The 18,292-nt window shown below is 45.4% G+C and overlaps 2 protein-coding genes across 5 annotated transcripts in view; one reads left to right on the top strand and one right to left on the bottom strand.

The window, feature by feature from the left end:
* The window catches only part of Phaf1 (phagosome assembly factor 1), a 27,374-nt gene extending 13,095 nt beyond the window's left edge, over nucleotides 1-14,279 (top strand). For 3 of the 4 annotated variants that reach the window (XM_046435231.2, XM_058575940.1, XM_058575939.1), the window contains 13 exons: nucleotides 551-594; nucleotides 1,676-1,755; nucleotides 2,024-2,118; nucleotides 2,619-2,716; nucleotides 2,807-2,919; nucleotides 7,787-7,920; nucleotides 8,327-8,410; nucleotides 9,920-10,002; nucleotides 10,575-10,618; nucleotides 11,142-11,185; nucleotides 11,335-11,393; nucleotides 12,006-12,078; nucleotides 12,790-14,279. In XM_046435231.2, the coding sequence (XP_046291187.1) occupies nucleotides 551-594; nucleotides 1,676-1,755; nucleotides 2,024-2,118; nucleotides 2,619-2,716; nucleotides 2,807-2,919; nucleotides 7,787-7,920; nucleotides 8,327-8,410; nucleotides 9,920-10,002; nucleotides 10,575-10,618; nucleotides 11,142-11,185; nucleotides 11,335-11,393; nucleotides 12,006-12,078; nucleotides 12,790-12,876 (1,038 nt within the window). In that variant the 3' untranslated portion in view covers nucleotides 12,877-14,279. The remainder of the gene's footprint in view (nucleotides 1-550; nucleotides 595-1,675; nucleotides 1,756-2,023; nucleotides 2,119-2,618; nucleotides 2,717-2,806; nucleotides 2,920-7,786; nucleotides 7,921-8,326; nucleotides 8,411-9,919; nucleotides 10,003-10,574; nucleotides 10,619-11,141; nucleotides 11,186-11,334; nucleotides 11,394-12,005; nucleotides 12,079-12,789) is intronic. The other variant, XM_046435232.2, reaches the window with a different exon arrangement.
* Nucleotides 13,835-18,120, bottom strand: B3gnt9 (UDP-GlcNAc:betaGal beta-1,3-N-acetylglucosaminyltransferase 9). The gene is made up of 2 exons (XM_046435230.1): nucleotides 16,659-18,120; nucleotides 13,835-16,298 (listed from the first exon to the last, which is right to left on the bottom strand). The coding sequence occupies exons 1-2, from the start codon at nucleotides 16,809-16,811 to the stop codon at nucleotides 15,039-15,041; spliced, it is 1,413 nt and encodes a 470-aa protein (XP_046291186.1). The 5' UTR covers nucleotides 16,812-18,120; the 3' UTR covers nucleotides 13,835-15,038.
* Between the last annotated feature and the right edge of the window lie 172 nt (nucleotides 18,121-18,292).

Genomic DNA, 18,292 nt, shown 5'->3' on the forward strand with positions numbered 1-18,292 from the left:
AAAGTAAGTAATAAGTTGGTTTTTTTTTTTTTTTTCTTTTTTGTGGTACTGGAGATTGAACTCAGGTATGCTCTATCACTGAGCTATATTCCTTTTTTTGAGTTTTTATAATTCATCAAAGTATGAAATGGAAGGAAGGGTGCTTAGTACCCAACACATAGCCATAACAAGGTACATGAATTATTATTTATTTTTAGGCAGGTCTTGCTGTGTTGCCCAGGCTGGTCAAATTCATGGGCTTTAAGTGATCCCCCTGCCTTAGCCTCCCAAAGTATCTGGGACTACAGGTGTACGCCACCATTCCTGGCTTTTTCTTCCTACCAGTTTTAAAATGAAAACAAAAGATAATGTGCAGTACTTCAAGAAAAAAAAATGTTGGTGCTGGGGACCAAATACATGCTAAGGACCTTAAGCATGCTAAGCATACACTTTACCAACAAGCGACATGCCCATCTCCTATCAATGTATTTTAAATCTTCTTCAATGTGTCATTGTATCAACTTGAGAGGATTAACTATTCCTAAACATTTGAATTTTTTTTTTTATTTAGGTAATTGAAGTATATGACTTGACTAAAGTAAAGTTAAAATATTGGTAAGTTTTCTTCCCCACTGGTATGTGTCATACTTGATACAAACAGGCTTTATCTATTACCTTCATTAAATTAGTAAAGGATTCCATTGGCAGAAGTTCAGGGATTACAGCCTGGTGCTATGATTTCTGAGGCAACAACTTTCTGGCCTACTCAGTTTCCTAGTGAAGTAAACCTCATTAAGAACATGCTGTATGTTAAATACTTCACATATGTGTTATCTAATTTAACACCCAGCAAAGTAGGAACTCAGCTTAGAGGTGATATGACAGTCACTGAGTCTTAAACTGTCCTCTCCAGCATAGCCTCTCTCTCCCCTTTTCAAAACAGAGGTAAAACCAACCAGATAATTCTGACTCCAAGGCCAGTCTTACAGAGACCACCATTTGAGAACCTAATCTTTTTAGAATAAAAATAGGAATGACCTGTACCATCCACAGATCCTTGAGTAGCAGTGTGCTGTGCTTGCATATAGAATATTCCTTCCAATCAGCCTTCTCAACAGGCTTTCCTTTACAAGGTATAACAAGGGTATACAAGGGTATAACAAGGACCTGATTCCTAGGACAAGCTCAGGTACTTTTTGCTGATAGAGAAGTGGACAAGCAAATGTGTAATAATTCTGGCTCCTGCAGGTTGTAGTTATCATGAGTCTTCCTAGAACCTTAATACCTTAAGTTCTGGTTTCTTCTCTTTCTTCCTCTTCAGAGTCACTGATGTCTTAGAAAGGCCTGGAGAATCAACTCTGTATATCTACTTCTCAAGAACTAACTTCAAATGCTAGGGATGTAGTTTAGTGGTAGAGCCCCCCAGGGCTCAATCCCCAGTACCACAAAAATAATTAATTAATTTAATTAAAATCTTATTTTTATATAATTGTAGACTTATACATTTATATTTTAAGACTAACTCATCCAGAGAAAAGAACTCAGTGGTAGAGTGCTTGCCTACCAAGTACATGGCCCTGTATTCAATCAATCCCCAATACCACATTTAAAAAACATAATTTTCAGCCACCATTTCTCATAATCTGTGGACCCATCTTGGAAAGCTTAGTATTAAAAAAGAATTTTTGTTTTTCAGTGGAGTGCATTTCAACTCTCAGGCCATAGCTCCTACCATTGAGCAGATTGACCAGTCTTTTGGCGCAACCCATCCGGGAGGTAAGCCAAGTCATCTGATTCCTCTGGTCATTAATGGCAGCCCTTAGTGATAAACCTATCAGTGTCACCATCCTATCTGACTTCAGGATTTAAGGTTGGTACTTGGGTATGAAAGAAAACTCCTGCCTCTTGCTTTCAACCTAATAGATCAATTCAGAAACAAGACAAGGAAAGTGTTGCCAGTCATTGCTTTTCCGGGCTGGTTTAAGTTAGTGACTTCAAATGCCACTCAACTGTATCATTTTCTTCCCCCCCACCACCCTTACAGTGTACAACTCTGCTGAACAGCTCTTCCACCTCAACTTCAGAGGCCTGTCTTTCTCTTTTCAGTTAGATTCATGGACTGAGGCTCCCAAGTACGAGGTTAGCTCTTCCTGTCCCTTGGTATTTGTTGCTTGTTGCCTGTGTTATATGGGTCAGTAATCTGTCTGTCATGGTGAAGGGAGGATGGGATAGGCAGCTTTTCTTTGGTTTCCTTATTGAGTTTTTTAAGGGCCAAGGTGGGTAGAATGGATGGAATTCACAAGAAGCACAAGGCCCAGGTCAGCATTCCCAACCCTCTTCAGAGGGTGTTCAGACTCACTTTTCAGAGATGAATCCAGTCATGCCTTAACTTTTTCCTAATCACTGAAATTTTCTAAGCGACCAAGGGTTAGGAGATTTTATCCTCTGATTTTCAGTTACCTATTGCTTTAAAGATGAACTTGCATGGTTAGGGTGAGTTCATATTAACCCAGGGGCAGGTTTGACCATGTGCTTTGACATAACCAGTTCTTAAAGACCCTGAGAGCCAAGGAGGATCAGAACCTGAGTCACATGACCTATGGTGTACCTTTAGTAAGACTCTTATCCTATGTTTGTAGCCCAATTTTGCCCACGGTCTAGCTTCTCTCCAGATACCCCACGGAGCAACTGTAAAACGAATGTATATCTACAGTGGAAATAGCCTACAGGATACCAAGTAAGTGTGAGGAGCATAAATTTCATGCTAAAGCCATGGGCTCCTGGTGAGGGAAGACCAAGCTTCTACTCATTATGTACCTACCCATAGGGCTCCTGTGATGCCCCTGAGCTGTTTCCTGGGCAATGTGTATGCTGAGAGTATAGATGTTCTTCGAGATGGAACTGGACCCTCAGGTTTACGACTTCGCCTACTTGCTGCAGGTCAGTTTCTGGCTTTGAGTTGTCTAGATTCCTTATTATACCTATGTAGAGACAATCTAAAATCCCAGATTCTTAGAGATACATCTTATTCCTTTTGGGCTACAATAATAAAATACCATAAACTGGGTGGCTTATAAATGACAGAAGTTTATTTCTGACAGCTCTGAAGGTTGGGAACTCCAAGATCAAGGCATTGGCAGATTGGTATCTGGTGAGAGCCTACATCTGGTTTGCAGATATTTCACTGTATTTTCATTTATTGGAAGGGACTCACTAGCTCTCTGGGGCCTTTTTTTTTTTTTTAATATTTATGTCTTAGTTTTAGGTGGACACAGTACTTTTATTTTACATTTATGTGGTGCTGAGGATTGAACTCAGTGCCTCATGCATGCTAGGTGAGCTCTGTGCCACTGAGCCACAACGCCAGCCCTCTGGGTCCTTTTTTGTAAGGACACTAATCCCAGTGTTAACACCTCCCAAAGGCTCCATCTCTCCTAATACCATCACTTTGGATTTTAACATATGGGATTTAGGGGCACACAAATGTTTAACGCATTGTCAAATGGTTGATAGGTGAAAAACGATGTGATATTCATGTTTAAAGCTTTTGTTTGTCAAGAGACAAAACAGCACATCTTGATAAATGACAATGATGATGCTTCTCCCAGCATGTACATAATCCTGCTATGTGCTTGTGTATCTTTCCAGGTATTTCCAGATTATTCTTAGAGGTAGAGCCTATGGGCTACAATGTTGTCTGCTTTCCCGTTTTCTACCTTTAATGGCAATTTTTTTATGTAGACAGGCAGGATGGACTTGGTGAATTGTGGTTGTGCTGATTATGAACAACAACAACAAAAAAAGGCAGGGGGGGAACTTCTACCTTCAGTAATTCAGTATTTAGTCTCTCCAGGTTCCAGTTTTATCTCTTACTCATACCTGACCAATGTCAGCTGCTTTGGGCCTTACATCATGCTTAATAGGACTGGGATCTCCCTTGTAGAGTTTATCCCCATAAAGACAGCCTAAAATGATCCAAGGGAGGGGCTGTGTCTTCATAGAGCATTTGTTCATATATCAGAGTCTTGCATCAGTCCCTGGGGCATTGGTTCTTAACTGTTAAAAATCTGGTATATATGGGCTGGGGCTATAGCTCAGTGGCAACACTTGCCTAGCATGTGTGAGGCACTGGGCTCAATCCTTAGCACCGCATAAAAAACTAAAAGCATGCTGTCCGTCTACAACTATAAATTTTTTTTTAATCTGGTATATAAACTGTGAGCTCACACCTCTGAGCAATCAGTCTACAACCTCCAGGTTGAGTTGTTTGTCATTTTGGAGAAAATTAATAAGTGATAGCAAGATCAGATGATTTCGTATCTATCTTCTCAGGAGGATTGTTGCCTGAAACAGCAAGATAGTTAAGGATCTAGAAGAACATTTTGTCATCGGTGACAGTAGGAGGAGCCTATTGAGTGTAGAAAGTCTCAGCCATCTTTTAAGTGAGACATTTTATGAGAAATCTAACCTAGGTTTTCAAAACAGTTTTTGACTCGATGTTTACATCTTGGCTCTCTATATATTAGTATAAAGATTCATACAAAAGTCACAAAATGTTAGTCAGTATTAGTATTAACAATTAATTGAGTAAAATTTGAGATTTAGTTCCCGCTTTTGTTCTTAAGTATATTCCAAAACTTGAAGGTTTAAAGTTATCTGAAGAGAGTATGACTTTGATGATGGTTTTTTTGTTTGTCTTTGCTTTTTGTACTGGGAATTGAACCCCCAAGGGCACTTTACCACTGATCTACATTGCCAGCCCTTTTTTTATTCTGAGGCAGGGTCTTGCTAAGTTACTTAGGGCCTTGCCAAGTTGCTGAGACTGTACTTGAACTTGGAGTCCTCCTGCCTTAGCCTCTCAAGTCACCAGGATTTCCAGCATGAGCTACCATGCCCAGCTTCAGTGATGTTTTTGTTTTGTTTTGGGTACCAAGGATTGAACCCAGGGATGCTTAACCACTGAGCTACATCCCCAGCCCTTTTTTATGTTTTATTTAGAGACAGGGGCTCCCCGAGTTACTTAGGGCCTTGATAAGTTGCTGAGGCTGGCCTTGAACTCACTATCCTCCTGCCTCAGCCTCCCGAGCTGCTGGGATTACAGATGTGTGCCACCATGTCTGGTGCTTCGATGATGTTGTAACATAGAAAGTCAGGACAGCTATAATGTTTTGGAAGACATACTCCAAGGAATCAAGAACTTAAGTAGTTTCCTAAAAGTGAGGGTATTCTTATCTGGTTAGGCTTCATGCAGAGTGAGACAACCGAGAAAACTAGCTGTGAAGGGCCCCTTCTCTGCAAACTCATATAGATATTCACAAGTATCTAGTAGATGGAGGAATATATTAGACCACCGGAAACCTTTGGGCCTACATTGACAGGACTTTTTTTGCACAGTGTTGGGGATTGAACCCCAGTGACACTCTGCCCCTGAGCTATGTCCCCAATCCTTTTTTATTTTTTGTTTTGAGACAGGGTCTCAGTAAATTGCCTAAACTTGGCAATCCACCTGCCTGAGCCTCCCAAGTAGCTGGAATTATGGGTGTATGCCTTGCTTTGACAGTACTTTTAGTATGTTCTGTAGGTCACCCAGGCTTGTTAAGTTTACAGGATTTATGGCAAAGGTTAAAAAGGATCCTGCTTTTCCCAAGATCTAGTTAATTTTAACACTACTTTTATATGCCACTTGGTATGCGTGTGCTGAGAATAGACTTGTGGGTTAATCAGAAAACTCAATATCTAATTATTTTATGTCATTTTTTAAAAATTATCCCACATATCAAATTGATTGTTACACAGGAAAGAAATTTGACTACTGTAACACTTTGAGCAAAGTAAGGTGATATCATTTTATCATGGTACCAGGAATTGCAATTCTCTAATTCTTGGCTTCCATCTTACCATTATCTTCCATGTCTCCCTATCCCCACAATAGGGAGCTCTTACTGTTAGTATGTCTCATTTTTATTTTGCAATAGCCTAAATTGCTGAGGCTACCCTTGGACTTGCAATCCTTTTGCCTCAGCCTCTTGAGCTGCTGGGATTATAGGTGTACAGCACCTAGTGTGTCTCTATCATTTGTGCCATAAGCACCTCTGCATCTGTGTGGTGTGTCATTTACAGGAACCATTTCTGCAAGGTATTAAAGAAAGTCAGGATTAAAAGATTGTTTCCAAAGTATAAACTTTTGGCAAATTAGAAGGCTTTTTTATTCCACTTTTCTGATCTGTCTCTTGAGTGATGATGGTTATTATCTGGGGTGGAGGACTCTGTCGGGTATTTGTCTAACATTAAGTATGAGGTGTGTGCTTCACTGTAGGGTTGTTTGGTTTTTGGTTTGGGTTTTTTTGTTTTGTTTTTTTGGTACTGGGGATTGAACTTAGGGACATTCGACCACTGAGCCACATCTCCAGTCCTGTTTTGTATTTTATTTAGAGACAGGATCTCACTGAGTTGTTTAGCGCCTTGCTGTTCTGAGGCTGGCTTTGAACTCTCGATCTTCCTACCTCAGCCTCCCAAGCTGCTGGGGTTATAGGCATGCATCACCACTCCTGGTTCACTGTAGCTGTTTTATAGAGTTATATTGTAGGTTGAGTCTCTGATTGGCTGTCTGGGGTTACCACCTTTTGCTTAATATGGTTGTATGTATAAACGTGGCTGTAAAACCAATGTGATACTGCAATCTGTACACATGGAAAAAAAAATTCATACCCCACTTGAATCAAATGTATGCTATGTCAAGATCATTGTAATGTTTTGAGCAACTAATAAAAAAAAAAAAAGAAATACCTTTTGCTGGGCACAGTAGTACATCCTTGTAATCCCAGCTATTTGGGAAACTGAGACAGGAAGATTGCAAGTTCAAAGCCAGCCTCCACAATTTAGCAAGACCCTGTCTCAAAAATAACAAAATTATTAAAGGTCTGGTGATGTAGCTCAGTGTAAAGCACCCCTGGGTTCAATTCTCAGCACTGTAAATTAATTAGTCACAGTTCTTTTTTTTTTTTTTTTTTTTTTTTTTTGTGTGGTGCTGGGGATTGAATCCAGGGCTTTGTGCATGTAAGGCGTGCATTCTTAACAACTGAGCTATATCCCCGGCCCCCTAGTTTTTTTAAAAAAAGAAAAAGAAATAGCTCTTGCTGTACACAGTGATGCATGCCTATAACCCCAGCTATTCGGAAGGCTGAATAAAGCAGGAAGCTAAAGCAAGTTTAAAACCAGATTGGGCAACTTAGCAAGACCCTATCTCAAAATAAATAAAAAGGGCTGGGGATATAATTCAGTTATACTGGGTTCAGTCCCAAGTATTAGGCGGTGGGGAGAAATAACTCTTAACACAGTCCTTTTGTCTTGTCAATACCTGCTGCTGATGACTTACCACAGCTGTATGATGATCAGGTTGCATCTTCTCCACTATGTCACAAGCTCCAGTGATAAAGCTTATGGACAGGATGTAGTATTATGGACAGGTTCTCCAGTATTTCCTCAGCATCTAATAGCATCTTAGCCCATGGTAGACAGTAGAGAAATACTTAGTACCTGATTGAAGTCTCTAGAACTTCCATGTGAATTTGGGGGTCTTGAATGAATCCCTGGCAATATTTTTGAGTAGATAGTGATTTCTCATAGAGTTTTACTTAAGCCTTGGTGACCTGGTATTTCTGTTTGCATTACAGTCTTGCCACTTGACTAGACCTGATAATGCAGCATGCAACTGGTAACATCTCTCTGGGACTCCTAAATCTTTGGGCTACAGTGTCTCTAGCCCTGAGCAGAACCTGACATCTATCTTCTCCTTTGTTCTCTGCAGGTTGTGGGCCTGGCCTATTAGCAGATGCCAAGATGCGGGTATTTGAACGCTCAGTATATTTTGGTGATTCCTGCCAAGATGTTCTTAGCATGCTTGGCTCTCCACACAAGGTCTTCTATAAGTCAGAAGACAAGGTAGGAAAGATGTGTTTATATAGTGAATAGTCTCTTTCTTTCTTTGTATCTCTCATTTTAGTCATTAGTAGTTTGAACAAATATAAATTATGCTATTTTCCCACAGAAACTGTTCTACTTAAAGTTGATGGTGAAGTAAATTTAAAGCTTTTTTCTGGCCCTTGTTGGTCAAATGACCCTTCCTGTGTCACTGTCCATAATGCCTATGTTTTCTTAAAGACCTAGGCCTAGTCGATAGTCAACCATCTCTGGCCCCTTTCCTTCTGGACTCACCAGCAGTTGAGATTTCCCATACTCTCATTTACCCAACAGCTTAATGTTAAACAGGGAACACAATTTATTCACTTTCCTTAACCAAGAACTATTTAAAGGGTTATATTTTAATTTATTATTTTTTTTCCTATAGATGAAAATTCATTCTCCTTCCCCTCATAAGCAAGTTCCATCCAAGTGCAATGACTACTTTTTTAACTACTTCACTCTTGGGGTGGTAAGTTGTGATGCCTTAGGAAAGTATTTTGTTTCTTTTGGGATGGGCATTACACCTTTGCACACCTGACTGTGCACATGCAGCTTTAACCGTGCCTAGGCATCCTAGCCCCAGCTAACTTTGCCTAGTGTTATTTCACATAGGCTCTGGTACTCCAAAGTAGACCTTTCCTACCCCAAAATGCCAAAATACACCCAGTTCTCTGGTATGTCTTGACTTATTTTCTGAAGAAGTCTGAACAGATGGAGACTGTGATAGTCATTCATTTTAAACTGTTTTTGGAGCTACTTTTGTAGAGCATAGAATCCTTTTCTAGAGTCACAAACCAGGAGTGTGCTTTTTATTTTTAAAGGACCATCCCAGAGGCATTGTTACAACACTGTACTCTGGACCTAAGGAACTGGATGTAGCTGGTTGCTGCCATCAGTGCTGATAGTCCAGCTGGTGGGTAGGGTGGGTAGGATGCATGTATGAGAAATGGTTGTATAAATAGTGTGCCTGCAGAAAATATCTCAGGGCAGAACTGACCTAACCATAGGTCTTCTAAGTTAGCTTTGAGCCTTCTGTAATCTGAGACAGCAAAGGATAGCTTCCTAAGAGGGAGAAAGGAGAAAGGTCTGCTTATATGGTAAAGACCAAACATAACCAAGGGTCAGTTGGGGCAGTGGGGGTGGGAGCCACTGTAGGTCACAAACTCCTGAGGGTAGAATAAAGGAGGGAATGGTGATGTTACAGCTTGACCCCTGAGTTCAAGAGCCAGTGAAAATAGCTAGCAGAGAAAATTCCAAGAAGGGACAGCTTTGGTAGGACTCTGTTGGCTACTGGTACAGAGTAGATTCAGAGGTGACCTTGGGGTCCCAGACCTGAGCAGCTGTCAGAAGCTTGGATGGGTAGCTTTGTGTTTCAATGGGTTGTATCAAATTCAGGTCCAACTCCTGGTGAAACATGGACTTTAGTTCTAGGGATTGCCATAGAGAGCATAAAAGAAGCCTGGAAAGTCTGGCAGGTCATAGCATTCATTATAGCCAGGAGGGCTAGGAATATAGCTCAGTTGGTAGAGTGCTTACCTCACATGCACAAGGCCTTGGGTTCGATCCCCAGTATCACCAAAAAAAAGAATCACAACATTATATCCAGGTGCCTTTGAGACCCTCTACTGTTAATTGGTCCCTGAATCTTCTTGATAGTCTTTGAGTCAAAGTCTGCACTCAGATTTTTCATTAGGCGCTTTTGTAGAAAAGGTCTCCCTTATGTGTTTTTCTCCTTAGGAAGTATAGTTACAACCCTGTGCCTGCCAAGCCTGCAGCTATTTGCCCTCCTTCCTCCACTGAAAATCCCTGGTTAAGGTTGCTTGGCCTTAGCTGTCCCCTTGACTATTGTTTGGAAGAGAGCGGATGCCTGCAAGCATCCCTTTGGTGGAATGGAAATCTCCAAGATGGATATGTCTTTAGAAATTGTTCCTGCACTACCTCAATAATAGAAATAATAAAAAACCCTTTTCTATCCCAGGACATCCTCTTCGATGCAAATACCCACAAAGTGAAGAAATTTGTCCTACACACCAATTACCCTGGGCATTATAATTTTAACATGTAAGTACAATTACACATATCTGCCCCTTTTGTAAGTGAGCTTTGGGCTGGGGAGAAAACAAAACAAACAAAAAGAAAAAAAAATAAAACAGGAAAAAGAATTTGTGACTTTGAGCATTCTCTAATTTATCTCTACCTGAGTTCTTTCATTTTTACTTGTACATGCTATGCAAGTGCTCTACCACTGACCTACATCTCCAACCCTCTGCCTGAATTCTTGCTGTTTTACAGGAGGTGGACATTTACTGAGTGCCTGCTGTGTCCCTGCCACAATGTCCAATGTTTTACATTCTCTCCATATGTGCCCATTTTCCAAGTAGAGAAAAAGGATCAGAAGCCTCAATACCTTATCCAAGGTGTTAGGCTCTTTAGACCTTAAGGCCATGCCCTATTCTATTCGTCCTCAGTACCTAATCTGGCCTCTCCCCATGAATGCTGTGTCAGGGATCCAGAGCCATGGCATTGGGGAGGTGTCTTTGATTCTGGTTTTTGGGGGGTACAGTATTGGGATGTAGGAGTGGTCAGGGCTTCCAAGATTGCCCAGCCTTTATCCTCATCTACCTTTTCTGTAGTTATCACCGCTGTGAATTCAAGATCCCACTAGCCATAAAGAAAGGTGAGTAGTGTCCCCTCGGGGTAAGGAAGAGGTTCGGGAGTCACTTTTCCATTCTGAGATGCGAGAAGAGCCAAATAGAGAGGGTGGTAGTAGTTAGATTAGTGAAGCCTTTGCCTGCCTGCTTCTGCTGGTAATCTCAGCTCCTCTGGGATAGGTCCCTTATTCTGGGAGCTGCATTGTTCTTGATCTAGAATCTCCTGGAGGCCTTCAAGGATTTTTCCTCTGACTATGGGATTGCTGGCCTCTGAAGGGGAAATTTTCCTATCTACAGATGATTATCCAGTGCCCCGAACCCATCCTTAGTGCCTATCTCATGCTACTAGTTGGTAGCTCATACCTGGCTAACCTTCCTTCTCCTCTCCATCCTCTTCAATCCTGGAGCTCCAAAATTCTCCATCCTGCCTATGCTTCCCGTGTACTCTAACCCTGGGGCAAAAGGTAGCTAGATCTGAATTCTGCCTACTGCTGAGGACACAGGTGGCCTAGGCCAGTTACCAGCCTGCCTATTGTGTTCTCTTTTCAGAAAATGCAGATGGTCAAACAGAAACATGTACAACCTACAGCAAGGTGAGTTCCTATTTTCCTACCTGATGCAACTTTAGAAAGACTTGAGCATGAGCCTGCTGGCAGTTTAGGTCATGTTCTCCAGGCCTGTCATTAGTCACAGGTGTGTTTAAGTCCCTACTAACCCTTGCTGCTCCCCATCCATCTTGCAGTGGGACAATATCCAGGAACTCCTGGGCCACCCTGTGGAGAAGCCCGTTGTCCTACACAGGTGAGTCAGCATTTGCTGTCTCTGATCATTCCGTCTGCTCCTTGAAGCCCAAAAGGCTCAAGGAAAGTCTGCCAGTGGGTATTGCTTTAGAAATTATAGAAGTTTCTGATGTTGCCAAAACATACTTCCTGCTCCATCCTGCACATTAGGACTGAGCTAATTGGTCTTGTTGTTTGCCCCCTACCATACTTCTAAGTATGGAGGCCCTCTCATCACCAATTATTCAAAATGAGAGGTGGTCTTGACCAATTGTCCCAGGCTCTTCTTTCCTATCAAAGCCACTACCTACTATAACCTAAAGACCCTTCCTTGCTGCTATGCTGCCTACAGCTTCTTCTCAGGCTCAAGGCTCCACTTGAAAGAACCATTCTGACTTTTTACCACCCCTGTCCAGTTCCACCGTAACTTTTTGAGCCCTCTTTGATTATCTAGAATTCTGAATTGAGTCAGGCCATTCCTACCCCTAGAACCTAAAGGGCCTATATGGAGACAGAAGTACACTCAAAGCCACAAGAGATAATTAGCTGGTAGCCCACATCCCAAAAGGGAATGCCTTGCTGACCTTGTTCAGACCTTTGTCTGCTCCTCTAATTCTGCTTTCTCTGGCCTCAGGTCCTCCTCCCCAAACAACACTAACCCATTTGGTTCCACATTCTGCTTTGGTCTTCAGCGGATGATCTTTGAGGTAAGTCCTGGAGTTTATAGAAATAAGCTGCTGAGGCATTGGTGGTCATGGCAAGGACAAGCAAGTGATTGAGGAAAATTGGGAAGGGCCTAAGTGCCAGGGTGGGTAGATTAATTTTTCCTCAGCAACCCTGTCCATGTACTTGGCCTACCCACACTTAATAGTAAGGGCTCAGAAATGATTTGGGGTAAGCTGGGGATGTAGTTCAGTGGTAGAATATTTGCCTAGCATGCACAAGGACCTGGGTTCCATCCCCAGGACCACAAAGTAGGGGAAAAGTTGAAGAAATTTGGAATTATGGAGGCTGAAGCAGTCTGTTTCCAACAAAATGAGAAGGATTACAGGGATCTCTGTACTGAAACCAGGTACTCAGGGAAAGGGGCAGTGGGGACAAACCCTGGGCATGTTAGGAACCTTTGTGAATGAATGTACTGTAGGCAAATGGCTCTGGAGGCCCCACTGGCTTGGGAGAAGAATAGATAGCCTTTTTTTCTTTTTCTTTTTCTTTCTTTCTTTTTTTTTTTTTTTTCTTGGAAGCTATACTTTTAGCAGACCCTTAGCAGTTCCAGAAGAACTAGGCAAGTAGGTGTGGTAAAGGTCAAGAAGCCTTGGCTTTGTGTATATGACCTCTAGCCAACCCCTCTGCCACACAGGATCTGCCTTTATTCCTTCTCCCCTGTCCCTTGATCCACTGTCCTCTTCTTATACCAGGTCATGCAGAACAACCACATTGCCTCGGTGACCCTGTATGGGCCCCCCCGGCCTGGTGCCCACCTGAGAACAGGAGAGCTACCCTAGAGACATCACCACCCCTGCCCCTCTACCCATGGAACTGTGCGTTGCATCCTGCTCAGTGGGTCTCTATACCACCTGTGGGTATTCTTGGACACCTTGCCAGTGTTGAAGGGCTCTTGGAATGTTATGAGGTGGAACGAACGCAGGCTGGGTGCTTTGCCATGAGACAAAGGGCCCAGATATTCTCTGTCCATCCTAAGCCTGCTGCTGCCAGCAGGAAACACAGACTGCAAAGAGAAGCACAAACTTTGATCCTTGATATCTGGACTCAGAAGCTCTCTACTAACATGTAAGGAGGCAGGACATGTCAGCCCCTGTCCCACACACATTGGGAAAACTTGGGGCTCTTTCTGTGGCCGAGGACATGGGTCCTTGCTTTTGGCTCCACATTGCCATGTGACCCTTGTGGCAGGAAGGTAGCGTGTCCATAGTACTTGGTAGCAACATTTGCACTACATCCACTTTTGTTACTTGATGAGCTGGCTGTGGCCAAGGTGGCCTACCTGCCCTTCCTGGTTCCTTTCTGGCACCCATTGCCCACCAGTCCTAGGAAGCACACCCAACTGGTTGAAACACAGCTTTCTACCATCCAGGTATGTGTTCAGGCCTGGTTCCCACCACTCTTGGAGCCAGCTTTCAAGGTTGCCTGTGCCCCTGCTCTGCCCAGCCTGGCTGGCAGGGCTGCATGTTTCCATCCTGTTTGCCTCTTTTATTTAATGCCAAAGTTTTAGCCAAAGACATCTTCCTCTTTCATTGTGTTTTAGGATTCTGTTCTGCACTGTGGGCCAGCTCCCTGCCTCAAACCTGGGCATTGTCCTCAAACCAGGCCATTCATGGCTCAAGGCTGGGGGGCTCCAGGGAGGTTGGGCTGCTTGGTCTCTTCATGGGTCTGGCTAATGGAAAGTAGCATATATATGCTTTAAAAACATTAATCTTTTTGGAAAGAATTAAGAGAAATGTATAATTTTAATCCCATTTTTAATATTTTGGTCTAGCAACTTGTGATACATAGATGACAATTTTGTGAGTTTTTCAAATGTGTGTACAGATTTTTGTAAATATGAAACTTTTGTAATTAACTCATGTACAGCCTCATCCTGTATAGTTCATGATGAATGTGCAGGGGATCTGCTCCACGTGCCTGTATGGTTCCTAGTCCTATAGTCAGGCTTATGTGGCACTCCCATGACTTTGATTTTGTAACTGACTAATGTCTTCCCATTTGGACAGTGGTCTGGCCAGAGACCCTGCACATTTTACTGTCAGGGGTAGCCAGGACTATTCCCATCCTCTTGGAATGAGGGACCCATCCTCATCCCCTGCCCACATCCCTTCTCCAATAAAGCACCTGTGCCCTCAGCAGCAGCTTGCCATGGGCTGTTGCTGAGATATTTGTACTGAAATAAGTGTGGAAGTATTTATTTCTTAGGAAGGGGGTGGTTGAAGAATATGAGAAATTTTATAGTAGAAGAGTCTGAGGAGACAGCCATGGCTCCTCTGAAGGGGACGGGACAGCTTTTAACAATGGCATAGTGTATGGGTATAGGAGATGGGGAAAGACTTTGGGAACATGACATAGTTGTCCTTGATATGGCTCTATCCATGGTGTACCAGGCAGACCTGGATCCTATTGGAGTTGGCCCAGGAAAGCAGACCTGAGAGGGGAAAGATCTAAAGATGTAGACAGGGCTGGGAATCCAATTGAAGAAGCAGGTGGCAAGCAACATGTCTACTTTAGACTGAGTTATGACAGAATGCCTGCCAGGTCCATGAAGGCTGTGGGACCTGGCCTTGAGGAGCTGCATGTGTCTGCATCATCCTAGGAGTTCAAAACCAAGCCTCCACCTGAACACACACCTATGTGCTACTAGGATGACTAAATATGTCCATTGCTCTGGGGCCTGCTGGGCAAGACATGGTCTTCCTCCACCTCAGCCATAGCTCTACTTGTGGTCACCAATACATTGTTTTTTAGACCTCCTCTGTGTAGTATGAGCCAACAGGAAATGCCAAACTCAGTTTCCATACCCTGGGATTCTGAGGAGGCAGACACAGGTAATCTAGGAAAGAGTAACCCACACCTTAATAATCCACACAGGAATCTCCTTCAGGCTCTCTTCTGTTCCATCCTGGGGCTAAGAGAAGCTTGGCACTGTGATGGGTGGCTAAGAGCCCCACTGGAAGGGGCCTGCAGCAACGGGCTGCCTATGTGCACAGACTGGCCCATGTGACCCATGCAGCAGGCGCCACATAAGCCAGATGTCAGCAGCTGAGAGCCCATGTACTACAACCAATTCGCGGTAGAAGCAGGGGTCGAAGGTGCTCAGGTGTGGTGCTGCAGAAGGCTGGGAAATGCCAAAGGTACGGAAAGCTGGGTGAGGCTCAGGTGTGAGCCGGAGGCGCTGCAGACACATGCCTAGAAAGACATCATCGATGGGAAAGAGCTCAACCTGTGCACAGGCACTTGCCAAGCGGCGCAGCGTAGCTCCAGAAAGAACAAAACCACCACCACCTGCGTAGGCTGGGTAGGCAGGCAGGCCATACACAGCCTCTGGGATGTAGTACTTACTGGCCCTAGCACGGATTGGCCTCGCCTGCACTATTACATCACCTGCAAGCAAGTCCTGCGCAGGATCCCTCGATGCTAGGAACTCCAGCAGGTTCCCCACGTGTACAAATACATCAGCATCACCTTTAAAAACAAAGCGCACGTTGGGGCAAAAGGCTGAGGCCCAGGCCAGAAAGTGGATCTCCTTAAGTGTTAAGTTGAAAAAAGTGTCGTCGAAGGCCCAGAGCAAGATGTCCGAATATGCATGGCTCTCAGCATGCAGCAGTGCACGCCAGTGTGTCTGTGTGCCCACCCCCTTTGGGTCAGCCTTATTGGTGCCTGCACTCCTGGGCACCCCCAGCAAGAACACACGGCGTACAAGTGCCCCCTGCACGCGACCCTCGGCACCCCACGTCTGGCGCACGGCTTGTCGCCTCTCGAAGTCAGCTGCCACCGACTTGACAGCTATGAGCAGGTCAGGTCGGCCACCAGGTGCATCATCACCACGGCACTTGTGAGGCTGGTTAATGAGGAGTGAAAAGCGCCGCTGGTCCTTGGCGCGCAAGTAGCGGCGGAAATCAAAGGAGCCGGTGGGAGTGGGCGATGGCGGCGTGTCCCCTTCGTAGGCCGGTGGGGCTGCGCCAGAGTCCAGTACCTGGAATGCTCGGGGACCTGGGGTGGGTCTCTGTGCCTCCCGCCCTTGCGCTTGCGGCGTGCTAGTAGTGGGGGCCGCGCCGTCGCGCTGCGCATACAGTAAGAGGCCAAGGGCGGCGCTGAGGAGCAGCGTGAGTGACGCGTCCCGGCGTAGGCGCAGCCGCCTCCTCATGACCGCGTGGCCGACGCCCGCCCTCTCTTCGAAGGGTCGCCCGCAGAGCCTCTGGAAGCAAGGACCGGTGGCGGTTGGGGGTCAGAGGCTCCAAGCCCCGCCTCCCGGAGAGGAGGGTGCGGGAGACCACACCCTGGGGGGGGGGGGTCTTAAACTACCGGCAGTTCATTCCCCTCCGTTGCACCTCCTCCTCGCACCCCTGGGACTAGCAGCCTGAAGGGACAAGATGTTCCCCCTTGTAGCGAACTCCCATCCCCTGGACTCCAGCCCGGGACTGTGCCCAAGAGGCGAAAGCAGGGCAGAAAGGCCCTTTCTCAGCCCTACTTTTTCCCACCCCTCACGCTAAGACCGAATCCCTTCTACCTTTCTCCTCCCCGCCCCAACCTCTGTCTCTGGGATCCCGACACTCACTCTGGGAGCGGCGTGGCCCCCCGACGCTGGAGCCTCGGGCTCAGCGCAGGGTCCTAAGGGCGGCCATGGACGGGGCCTGGGCCAAATGCAGCGTTGGCAGGAAGGGGACCGAGGCCGTGCCACGTGACCCTCCAGCTGTGCGCGCCCGGACATCTGGAGCTCAGCTCCGCCCCGGCGCCGCGCCGGGAACTCCGAGTGAAGATAAATCCCTGAGAGGATTCCTTAGGGGCAATTCTTGCTGGGAAGGCCTGTTCTTGGTGCTAGCTCAGACTCCCCAAGACCGCGTTTCTGAGGCCCGGTAAGTATCGGTGTCTCTGGTTACCCCCACTCTCACGGAATGCCCCCCGCCTGCCACCCAGTAAACTGCCGAGTGAGGACGGTTTGCACACACAAAACTGCTTCTCCAATTCTTACAACAGTTCTCATTACTTAGGCCCAGATGGGGACGCTGCTTCTTAGGCCCAGGAGGATCATACAGGCAGAAAGTACTGTCCCAAATCTTTTGGAATTCAGTCCAGGAATCCTCTGTGCTTCCCCCATCCCACCTCTCCTTTGTCCCCATTGGGATACAAGACAGCAGGTCAACCCTGTCTGCATTAACTTCCCAGGCAAGCACTGCAGCCCTGTCTTCCAGGAGCTTATAAGCCTGAGTCCAGTCCCAGATTCAGTTTTGAGTCTCCTGCTCCCCCGCAGAGCCTCCTGCACATAGAAATGTCTTGTGTCTGTGCCACTGCTGACCAGACTGGGTTAGCAGGGATTGGTAAAGCTCCTGGAAGAGGTCACTCAGCAAAGGCTTTGACCTGAGATCAAGGTGAGCAGAGTGGCACCCTGGAGCCTGAGAACCCAGTCCTTGCCTAACTCTGCTGCCAGCTTTCAACTATCTCTTCCTGGAACTCAGGGTCTCCAGACCTCAGCCTATGTGGTAGAGCTTGGAGTAGAAAACCCCCAGCAAAGGTGTGCATCACTGCTTCACTTCCCACTCCTTTCCATGGTACCTCCACCCAGAATCTCCATGTTATTAACTGAATACACCTCAGTCTTAACTGATCTGTCAGCTGGCTTTCTTACCACAGTATTCCCTGACCCCCAAACCCCTGGTTTTCCTCTTTATTCTTGGGGTTACACTTTTCTAGTAAGTGTCCTTCAGTCCCACTATCTGTCCATTCATGAATCTTTACCTGTGACCCAACTCCTAAACCCAGAACTATATACCCAGCAGCCTTCACACTCCCTCACTGGATGTCCTACAGGAACACCATTTCCCATGAACAGAGCAAACAGGGCAACCCCAAGCCTCCATCCCACTGGCAAAGGAAGAAACTTTGGGTCCTCTTTACCCCATTCCAATCCAGGGTTACCAAGGCCCATTCTTCTTCCTGAAGATCTCCTAGTGTTCATCTCTTTTCCTCCATTGCTGCAGCCACTGCCCCAGTATCTTGTCTCCTTCTTGCTGCTTTTTCTTGCATTTTCTCCCTCTCTCCCTCCCCCTCTCTCCGTGCGCGCCCCTCCTTCCCCCCCCCTCCATCCTCACCAGCCTCCCAGTCTTAATTCCCAAACCCTTCAAAGGCTTCTCACTGGCCTCATTATTAAATCCAAATTCTGTAAAATGGATCACCAGACTCCATGTTCTCCTT

The sequence above is a fragment of the Marmota monax genome, unplaced genomic scaffold (assembly GCF_021218885.2).
Source record: "Marmota monax isolate L192 unplaced genomic scaffold, Marmota_monax_Labrador192_F-V1.1 WCK01_AAM20220418_F8-fsc00024, whole genome shotgun sequence".
NCBI lineage: Eukaryota > Metazoa > Chordata > Mammalia > Rodentia > Sciuridae > Marmota > Marmota monax.